This window comes from Saccoglossus kowalevskii, chromosome 15, assembly GCF_978046115.1.
Source record: "Saccoglossus kowalevskii chromosome 15, keSacKowa6.1, whole genome shotgun sequence".
Classification (NCBI taxonomy): domain Eukaryota; kingdom Metazoa; phylum Hemichordata; class Enteropneusta; family Harrimaniidae; genus Saccoglossus; species Saccoglossus kowalevskii.
In genome coordinates, this window is record NC_140655.1 from 24,071,199 (window position 1) to 24,083,554 (window position 12,356).

Consider the following 12,356-nt stretch of genomic DNA (forward strand, 5'->3'; position numbering starts at 1 on the left):
ACTGTCATAATGGTTTGTCTACCAGTGAGTAACTGTCACAATGGTTTCTCAACCAGTGAGTAACTGTCACAATGGTTTCTCAACCAGTGAGTAACTGTCACAATGGTTTCTCTACCAGTGAGTAACTGTCACAATGGTTCCTCTACCAGTGAGTAACTGTCACAATGATTTCTCAACCAGTGAGTAACTGTCACAATGGTTTCTCTACCAGTGAGTAACTGTCACAATGGTTTCTCAACCAGTGAGTAACTGTCACAATGGTTTCTCAACCAGTGAGTAACTGTCACAATGGTTTCTCAACCAGTGAGTAACTGTCACAATGGTTTCTCTACCAGGGAGTAACTGTCATAATGGTTTGTCTACCAGTGAGTAACTGTCACAATGGTTTCTCAACCAGTGAGTAACTGTCACAATGGTTTCTCAACCAGTGAGTAACTGTCACAATGGTTTCTCTACCAGTGAGTAACTGTCACAATGGTTCCTCTACCAGTGAGTAACTGTCACAATGATTTCTCAACCAGTGAGTAACTGTCACAATGATTTCTCAACCAGTGAGTAACTGTCACAATGATTTCTCAACCAGTGAATAACTTTCACAATGATTTCTCTACCAGTGAGTAACTTTCACAATGATTTCTCTACCAGTGAGTAACTGTCACAATGGTTTCTCTACCAGTGAGTAACTGTCACAATGATTTCTCAACCTGTGTGTAACTGTCACAATGATTTCTCAACCAGTGAGTAACTGTCACAATGGTTTCTCTACCAGTGAGTAACTGTCACAATGATTTCTCAACCTGTGTGTAACTGTCACAATGATTTCTCAACCTGTGTGTAACTGTCACAATGATTTCTCAACCTGTGTGTAACTGTCACAATGATTTCTCAACCTGTGTGTAACTGTCTAAATGGTTTCTTTTAACCTGTGAGTAACTGTCAGTATTTTCACTTTGCCAATCTGAAAATATATTTCTTTAATTAACAAATAGGGGGATGTCTGTCTTGGTAATATTTTTGAATTTGAAACAGCCATTTAATTTGACTGGGTAATAGATAACATGTAGTAATATTAATGTTTTTACTTTCTAAGTTAAAGTTAATGGTTCCAAAGTATGCTGGCAGTTCGAATACCCAATGGTTGTATCCTATTACGTATGGTGGGGGATTAGTAGCAGGGGATCACATTGACTTAGATGTCACAGTGGGTGATGGATGCTCTGTACTAATCACTACTCAAGGATCAACAAAGGTAGAGTACATTGAAATTATGGTAATCATTCTAGTCGTGATTTGAAATTATGGTAAATCATCCTTGTTGTGATTTGAAATTATGGTAATCATTCTAGTCGTGGTTTGAAATTGTGGTAATCATCCTTGTTGTGATTTGAAATCATGGTAAACATTCTAGTCGTGATTTGAAATCATGGTAAACATTCTAGTCGTGATTTGAAATTATGCCAATCATTCTAGTGGTGATAGGAAATTATGCCAATCATTCATTTTTAGTGGTTATTTGAAATTATGCCAATAATTTTTGTGGTGATTGAAATTATGCAAATCATCCTTATGGTGATTTGAAATTATGCCAATCATTCTAGTGGTGATTTGAAATTATGCCAATCATTTTTGTGGTGATTCCAAATCATGCTAGCAATGGCTTTGAATGTTATAGCCAGTTGAATTGTGATTTCAAATATTGGATAATCAGTTTAGTGATACTTTCAAATTATTCATCATCTTTGTGATGATTATGCTAATTATGCAAATTATTCAAATTATGCTTATTTGTGTTTTGATTTCAATATACATTATAGTGAAGAATTTCTCACTAATTATCTTTAAAATTTCAGGAATTATTGGTTTGTTTTGTGATTATGCGATCATCTCACAGTTTGCGTGACTTCTTCAATTCGTGTGAGATCTTCATACCATATCAATTCTTTGCATACCCTCATCTTATATATCCTTGGTATATTTGACCACAACTGAAAACATTGTTGATTATCTCATTATCTTGCAGGTATATAAGTCTGTTAATAACCTGATTAGTATGCAGGGTATAGATGCCAAGGTCAATAATGGTGGATTGTTAGCAATATTACCGGACCCAGTTGTTTGCTATCAAAATGCAAGATACGCTCAAACACAGGTATGGTTGATAGAAACACAGGTATGGTTGATACAAACACAGGTATGGTTGATACAAACACAGGTAGGGTTGATAGAAACACAGGTAGGGTTGATACAAACACAGGTAGGGTTGATACAAACACAGGTAGGGTTGATACAAACACAGGTAGGGTTGATACAAACACAGGTAGGGTTGATACAAACACAGGTAGGGTTGATAGAAACACAGGTAGGGTTGATAGAAACACAGGTATGGTTGATACAAACACAGGTAGAATTGATACAAACACTGGTAGGGTTGATACAAACACAGGTAGGATTGATACAAACACAGGTAGGATTGATACAAACACAGGTAGGATTGATACAAACACAGGTAGGGTTGATACAAACACAGGTAGGGTTGATACAAACACAGGTAGGGTTGATACAAACACAGGTAGGGTTGATACAAACACAGGTAGGGTTGATACAAACACAGGTAGGGTTGTTAGAAACACAGGTAGGGTTGATACAAACACAGGTAGGGTTGTTAGAAACACAGGTAGGGTTGATACAAACACAGGTAGGGTTGATACAAACACTGGTAGGGTTGATAGAAACACAGGTAGGGTTGATACAAACACAGGTAGGATTGATACAAACACAGGTAGGGTTGATACAAACACAGGTAGGGTTGTTAGAAACACAGGTAGGGTTGTTACAAACACAGGTAGGATTGATACAAACACAGGTAGGATTGATACAAACACAGGTAGGGTTGATACAAACACAGGTAGGGTTGATACAAACACAGGTAGGGTTGATACAAACACAGGTAGGGTTGATAGAAACACAGGTAGGGTTGATACAAACACAGGTAGGGTTGTTAGAAACACAGGTAGGGTTGATCGAAACACTGGTAGGGTTGATACAAACAATGGTAGGGTTGATAGAAACACAGGTAGGGTTGATACAAACACAGGTATGGTTGATACAAACACAGGTAGGGTTGTTAGAAACACAGGTAGGGTTGATCGAAACACAGGTAGGGTTGATACAAACACAGGTAGGGTTGATAGAAACACTGGTAGGGTTGATAGAAACACTGGTAGGGTTGATACAAACACTGGTAGGGTTGATAGAAACACTGGTAGGGTTGATAGAAACACAGGTAGGCTTGATAGAAACACAGGTAGGGTTGATAGAAACACAGGTAGGGTTGATAGAAACACAGGTAGGGTTGATAGAAACACAGGTAGGGTTGATAGAAACACAGGTAGGGTTGATAGAAACACAGGTAGGGTTGATCGAAACAATGGTAGGGTTGATAGAAACACAGGTAGGGTTGATAGAAACACAGGTAGGGTTGATAGAAACACAGGTAGAATTGATACAAACACAGGTAGGGTTGATACAAACACAGGTAGGGTTGATACAAACAATGATAGGGTTGATACAAACACAGGTAGGATTGATACAAACAATGATAGGGTTGATACAAACACTGGTAGGGTTGATACAAACAATGGTAGGGTTGATACAAACAATGATAGGGTTGATGCAAACAATGGTAGGGTTGATACAAACAATGGTAGGGTTGATACAAACAATGATAGGGTTGATACAAACAATAATAGGGTTGATACAAACACTGGTAGGGTTGATACAAACAATGATAGGGTTGATACAAACACAGGTAGGATTGATACAAACAATGATAGGGTTGATACAAACACTGGTAGGGTTGATACAAACACAGGTAGGGTTGATACAAACAATGATAGGGTTGATACAAACAATGGTAGGGTTGATAGAAACACAGGTAGGATTGATACAAACACTGGTAGGGTTGATACAAACACTGGTAGGGTTGATACAAACACTGGTAGGGTTGATACAAACACTGGTAGGGTTGATACAAACAATGGTAGGGTTGATACAAACACAGGTAGGGTTGATACAAACAATGATAGGGTTGATACAAACACAGGTAGGATTGATACAAACAATGATAGGGTCGATACAAACACTGGTAGGGTTGATACAAACAATGGTAGGGTTGATACAAACAATGATAGGGTTGATACAAACAATGGTAGGGTTGATACAAACAATGATAGGGTTGATACAAACAATGATAGGGTTGATACAAACACTGGTAGGGTTGATACAAACACAGGTAGGGTTGATACAAACACAGGTAGGATTGATACAAACACAGGTAGGATTGATACAAACAATGATAGGGTTGATACAAACAATGATAGGGTTGATACAAACAATGATAGGGTTGATACAAACACAGGTAGGGTTGATACAAACGATGATAGGGTTGATACAAACACAGGTAGGGTTGATACAAACAATGATAGGGTTGATACAAACAATGATAGGGTTGATACAAACAATGATAGGGTTGATACAAACACTGGTAGGGTTGATACAAACACAGGTAGGGTTGATACAAACACAGGTAGGGTTGATACAAACACAGGTAGGGTTGATACAAACACTGGTAGGGTTGATACAAACAATGGTAGGGTTGATACAAACAATGGTAGGGTTGATACAAACAATGATAGGGTTGATACAAACACTGGTAGGGTTGATACAAACAATGATAGGGTTGATACAAACAATGGTAGGGTTGATAGAAACACAGGTAGGATTGATACAAACACTGGTAGGGTTGATACAAACACTGGTAGGGTTGATACAAACACTGGTAGGGTTGATACAAACAATGGTAGGGTTGATAGAAACACAGGTAGGGTTGATAGAAACACAGGTAGGGTTGATACAAACAATGATAGGGTTGATAGAAACACAGGTAGGATTGATACAAACACTGGTAGGGTTGATACAAACACTGGTAGGGTTGATACAAACACAGGTAGAATTGATACAAACACTGGTAGGGTTGATACAAACACAGGTAGGATTGATACAAACACAGGTAGGATTGATACAAACACAGGTAGGATTGATACAAACACAGGTAGGGTTGATACAAACACAGGTAGGGTTGATACAAACACAGGTAGGGTTGATACAAACACAGGTAGGGTTGATACAAACACAGGTAGGGTTGATACAAACACAGGTAGGGTTGTTAGAAACACAGGTAGGGTTGATACAAACACAGGTAGGGTTGTTAGAAACACAGGTAGGGTTGATACAAACACAGGTAGGGTTGATACAAACACTGGTAGGGTTGATAGAAACACAGGTAGGGTTGATACAAACACAGGTAGGATTGATACAAACACAGGTAGGGTTGATACAAACACAGGTAGGGTTGTTAGAAACACAGGTAGGGTTGTTACAAACACAGGTAGGATTGATACAAACACAGGTAGGGTTGATACAAACACAGGTAGGGTTGATACAAACACAGGTAGGGTTGATACAAACACAGGTAGGGTTGATACAAACACAGGTAGGGTTGATAGAAACACAGGTAGGGTTGATACAAACACAGGTAGGGTTGTTAGAAACACAGGTAGGGTTGATCGAAACACTGGTAGGGTTGATACAAACAATGGTAGGGTTGATAGAAACACAGGTAGGGTTGATACAAACACAGGTATGGTTGATACAAACACAGGTAGGGTTGTTAGAAACACAGGTAGGGTTGATCGAAACACAGGTAGGGTTGATACAAACACAGGTAGGGTTGATAGAAACACTGGTAGGGTTGATAGAAACACTGGTAGGGTTGATACAAACACTGGTAGGGTTGATAGAAACACTGGTAGGGTTGATAGAAACACAGGTAGGCTTGATAGAAACACAGGTAGGGTTGATAGAAACACAGGTAGGGTTGATAGAAACACAGGTAGGGTTGATAGAAACACAGGTAGGGTTGATAGAAACACAGGTAGGGTTGATAGAAACACAGGTAGGGTTGATCGAAACAATGGTAGGGTTGATAGAAACACAGGTAGGGTTGATAGAAACACAGGTAGGGTTGATAGAAACACAGGTAGAATTGATACAAACACAGGTAGGGTTGATACAAACACAGGTAGGGTTGATACAAACAATGATAGGGTTGATACAAACACAGGTAGGATTGATACAAACAATGATAGGGTTGATACAAACACTGGTAGGGTTGATACAAACAATGGTAGGGTTGATACAAACAATGATAGGGTTGATGCAAACAATGGTAGGGTTGATACAAACAATGGTAGGGTTGATACAAACAATGATAGGGTTGATACAAACAATAATAGGGTTGATACAAACACTGGTAGGGTTGATACAAACAATGATAGGGTTGATACAAACACAGGTAGGATTGATACAAACAATGATAGGGTTGATACAAACACTGGTAGGGTTGATACAAACACAGGTAGGGTTGATACAAACAATGATAGGGTTGATACAAACAATGGTAGGGTTGATAGAAACACAGGTAGGATTGATACAAACACTGGTAGGGTTGATACAAACACTGGTAGGGTTGATACAAACACTGGTAGGGTTGATACAAACACTGGTAGGGTTGATACAAACACTGGTAGGGTTGATACAAACAATGGTAGGGTTGATACAAACACAGGTAGGGTTGATACAAACAATGATAGGGTTGATACAAACACAGGTAGGATTGATACAAACAATGATAGGGTCGATACAAACACTGGTAGGGTTGATACAAACAATGGTAGGGTTGATACAAACAATGATAGGGTTGATACAAACAATGGTAGGGTTGATACAAACAATGATAGGGTTGATACAAACAATGATAGGGTTGATACAAACACTGGTAGGGTTGATACAAACACAGGTAGGGTTGATACAAACACAGGTAGGATTGATACAAACACAGGTAGGATTGATACAAACAATGATAGGGTTGATACAAACAATGATAGGGTTGATACAAACAATGATAGGGTTGATACAAACACAGGTAGGGTTGATACAAACGATGATAGGGTTGATACAAACACAGGTAGGGTTGATACAAACAATGATAGGGTTGATACAAACAATGATAGGGTTGATACAAACAATGATAGGGTTGATACAAACACTGGTAGGGTTGATACAAACACAGGTAGGGTTGATACAAACACAGGTAGGATTGATACAAACAATGATAGGGTTGATACAAACACTGGTAGGGTTGATACAAACAATGGTAGGGTTGATACAAACAATGATAGGGTTGATACAAACACTGGTAGGGTTGATACAAACAATGATAGGGTTGATACAAACAATGGTAGGGTTGATAGAAACACAGGTAGGATTGATACAAACACTGGTAGGGTTGATACAAACACTGGTAGGGTTGATACAAACACTGGTAGGGTTGATACAAACAATGGTAGGGTTGATAGAAACACAGGTAGGGTTGATAGAAACACAGGTAGGGTTGATACAAACAATGATAGGGTTGATAGAAACACAGGTAGGATTGATACAAACACTGGTAGGGTTGATACAAACACTGGTAGGGTTGATACAAACACTGGTAGGGTTGATACAAACAATGGTAGGGTTGATACAAACACAGGTAGGGTTGATACAAACAATGATAGGGTTGATACAAACACAGGTAGAATTGATACAAACACAGGTAGGGTTGATACAAACAATGATAGGGTTGATACAAACACAGGTAGGGTTGATACAAACACAGGTAGGGTTGATACAAACACAGGTAGGGTTGATCGAAACACTGGTAGGGTTGATCGAAACACTGGTAGGGTTGATACAAACACTGGTAGGGTTGATACAAACACTGGTAGGGTTGATACAAACACTGGTAGGGTTGATACAAACACTGGTAGGGTTGATACAAACACTGGTAGGGTTGATACAAACACAGGTAGGATTGATACAAACACAGGTAGGGTTGATAGAAACACAGGTAGGGTTGATAGAAACACAGGTAGGGTTGATAGAAACACAGGTAGGGTTGATAGAAACACAGGTAGGGTTGATAGAAACACAGGTAGGGTTGATAGAAACACAGGTAGGGTTGATAGAAACACAGGTAGGGTTGATAGAAACACAGGTAGGGTTGATAGAAACACAGGTAGGGTTGATCGAAACAATGGTAGGGTTGATAGAAACACAGGTAGGGTTGATAGAAACACAGGTAGGGTTGATAGAAACACAGGTAGGGTTGATAGAAACACAGGTAGAATTGATACAAACACAGGTAGGGTTGATACAAACACAGGTAGGGTTGATACAAACACAGGTAGGGTTGATACAAACAATGATAGGGTTGATACAAACAATGATAGGGTTGATACAAACACAGGTAGGATTGATACAAACAATGATAGGGTTGATACAAACAATGGTAGGGTTGATACAAACAATGGTAGGGTTGATACAAACAATGATAGGGTTGATACAAACAATGGTAGGGTTGATACAAACAATGGTAGGGTTGATACAAACAATGGTAGGGTTGATACAAACAATGATAGGGTTGATACAAACAATGATAGGGTTGATACAAACAATGATAGGGTTGATACAAACACAGGTAGGATTGATACAAACAATGATAGGGTTGATACAAACACTGGTAGGGTTGATACAAACACAGGTAGGGTTGATACAAACAATGATAGGGTTGATACAAACAATGGTAGGGTTGATAGAAACACAGGTAGGATTGATACAAACACTGGTAGGGTTGATAGAAACACAGGTAGGGTTGATAGAAACACAGGTAGAATTGATACAAACACAGGTAGGGTTGATACAAACACAGGTAGGGTTGATACAAACACAGGTAGGGTTGATACAAACAATGATAGGGTTGATACAAACAATGATAGGGTTGATACAAACACAGGTAGGATTGATACAAACAATGATAGGGTTGATACAAACAATGGTAGGGTTGATACAAACAATGGTAGGGTTGATACAAACAATGATAGGGTTGATACAAACAATGGTAGGGTTGATACAAACAATGGTAGGGTTGATACAAACAATGGTAGGGTTGATACAAAGGGTTGATACAAACAATGATAGGGTTGATACAAACACAGGTAGGATTGATACAAACAATGATAGGGTTGATACAAACAATGATAGGGTTGATACAAACACAGGTAGGATTGATACAAACAATGATAGGGTTGATACAAACACTGGTAGGGTTGATACAAACACAGGTAGGGTTGATACAAACAATGATAGGGTTGATACAAACAATGGTAGGGTTGATAGAAACACAGGTAGGATTGATACAAACACTGGTAGGGTTGATACAAACACTGGTAGGGTTGATACAAACACTGGTAGGGTTGATACAAACAATGGTAGGGTTGATACAAACACAGGTAGGGTTGATACAAACACAGGTAGGGTTGATACAAACAATGATAGGGTTGATACAAACACAGGTAGGATTGATACAAACAATGATAGGGTCGATACAAACACTGGTAGGGTTGATACAAACAATGGTAGGGTTGATACAAACAATGATAGGGTTGATACAAACAATGATAGGGTTGATACAAACAATGATAGGGTTGATACAAACACTGGTAGGGTTGATACAAACACTGGTAGGGTTGATACAAACACAGGTAGGGTTGATACAAACACAGGTAGGATTGATACAAACAATGATAGGGTTGATACAAACAATGATAGGGTTGATACAAACAATGATAGGGTTGATACAAACACAGGTAGGGTTGATACAAACGATGATAGGGTTGATACAAACAATGATAGGGTTGATACAAACAATGATAGGGTTGATACAAACACAGGTAGGGTTGATACAAACAATGATAGGGTTGATACAAACACAGGTAGGATTGATACAAACAATGATAGGGTTGATACAAACACTGGTAGGGTTGATACAAACAATGGTAGGGTTGATACAAACAATGATAGGGTTGATACAAACACAGGTAGGGTTGATACAAACAATGATAGGGTTGATACAAACAATGGTAGGGTTGATAGAAACACAGGTAGGATTGATACAAACACTGGTAGGGTTGATACAAACACTGGTAGGGTTGATACAAACACTGGTAGGGTTGATACAAACACTGGTAGGGTTGATACAAACACTGGTAGGGTTGATACAAACTATGGTAGGGTTGATAGAAACACAGGTAGGGTTGATAGAAACACAGGTAGGGTTGATACAAACAATGATAGGGTTGATACAAACAATGGTAGGGTTGATAGAAACACTGGTAGGGTTGATACAAACACTGGTAGGGTTGATACAAACACTGGTAGGGTTGATACAAACACTGGTAGGGTTGATACAAACAATGGTAGGGTTGATACAAACACAGGTAGGGTTGATACAAACAATGATAGGGTTGATACAAACACAGGTAGAATTGATACAAACACAGGTAGGGTTGATACAAACAATGATAGGGTTGATACAAACACAGGTAGGGTTGATACAAACACAGGTAGGGTTGATCGAAACACAGGTAGGGTTGATCGAAACACTGGTAGGGTTGATACAAACACTGGTAGGGTTGATACAAACACTGGTAGGGTTGATACAAACACTGGTAGGGTTGATACAAACACTGGTAGGGTTGATACAAACACAGGTAGGATTGATACAAACACAGGTAGGATTGATACAAACACAGGTAGGATTGATACAAACACAGGTAGGGTTGATACAAACACAGGTAGGGTTGATACAAACACAGGTAGGGTTGATACAAACACTGGTAGGATTGATACAAACACTGGTAGGATTGATACAAACACTGGTAGGATTGATACAAACACAGGTAGGGTTGATACAAACACTGGTAGGATTGATACAAACATTGGTAGGATTGATACAAACACTGGTAGGATTGATACAAACACTGGTAGGGTTGATACAAACACAGGTAGGGTTGATACAAACACAGGTAGGGTTGATACAAACACAGGTAGGGTTGTTAGAAACACAGGTAGGGTTGTTAGAAACACAGGTAGGGTTGTTCGAAACACAGATAGGGTTGATAGAAACACAGGTAGGGTTGATAGAAACACTGGTAGGGTTGATACAAACAATGGTAGGGTTGATAGAAACACAGGTAGGGTTGATAGAAACACAGGTAGGGTTGATACAAACACAGGTAGGGTTGATAGAAACACTGGTAGGGTTGATACAAACAATGGTAGGGTTGATAGAAACACAGGTAGGGTTGATAGAAACACAGGTAGGGTTGATACAAACACAGGTAGGGTTGTTAGAAACACAGGTAGGGTTGATTGAAACACTGGTAGGGTTGATACAAACAATGGTAGGGTTGATAGAAACACAGGTAGGGTTGATACAAACACAGGTATGGTTGATACAAACACAGGTAGGGTTGTTAGAAACACAGGTAGGGTTGATCGAAACACAGGTAGGGTTGATACAAACACAGGTAGGGTTGATAGAAACACTGGTAGGGTTGATACAAACACTGGTAGGGTTGATACAAACACTGGTAGGGTTGATACAAACACTGGTAGGGTTGATAGAAACACTGGTAGGGTTGATAGAAACACAGGTAGGGTTGATAGAAACACAGGTAGGGTTGATAGAAACACAGGTAGGGTTGATAGAAACACAGGTAGGGTTGATACAAACACAGGTAGGGTTGATACAAACACAGGTAGGGTTGATCGAAACAATGGTAGGGTTGATAGAAACACAGGTAGGGTTGATACAAACACAGGTAGGGTTGATACAAACACTGGTAGGGTTGATACAAACAATGGTAGGGTTGATACAAACACAGGTAGGATTGATACAAACATTGGTAGGATTGATACAAACACTGGTAGGATTGATACAAACACTGGTAGGATTGATACAAACACAGGTAGGGTTGATACAAACACAGGTAGGGTTGATACAAACACAGGTAGGGTTGATACAAACACAGGTAGGGTTGATACAAACACAGGTAGGGTTGTTAGAAACACAGGTAGGATTGATACAAACACAGGTAGGATTGATACAAACACAGGTAGGGTTGTTAGAAACACAGGTAGGGTTGTTAGAAACACAGGTAGGGTTGATACAAACACAGGTAGGGTTGATACAAACACAGGTAGGGTTGTTAGAAACACAGGTAGGGTTGTTCGAAACACAGGTAGGGTTGATAGAAACACAGGTAGGGTTGATAGAAACACTGGTAGGGTTGATACAAACAATGGTAGGGTTGATACAAACAATGGTAGGGTTGATAGAAACACAGGTAGGGTTG

At 39.3% G+C, this 12,356-nt stretch overlaps 1 protein-coding gene across 1 annotated transcript in view; it reads left to right on the forward strand.

The window, feature by feature from the left end:
• The window catches only part of LOC100369951 (uncharacterized), an 81,406-nt gene that overhangs the window by 25,859 nt on the left and 43,191 nt on the right, over nucleotides 1-12,356 (forward strand). Inside the window, exons 3-4 of the mRNA XM_085490594.1 lie at nucleotides 1,091-1,249; nucleotides 2,021-2,149. Coding sequence (XP_085346720.1) covers nucleotides 1,091-1,249; nucleotides 2,021-2,149 — 288 coding nt within the window. The remainder of the gene's footprint in view (nucleotides 1-1,090; nucleotides 1,250-2,020; nucleotides 2,150-12,356) is intronic.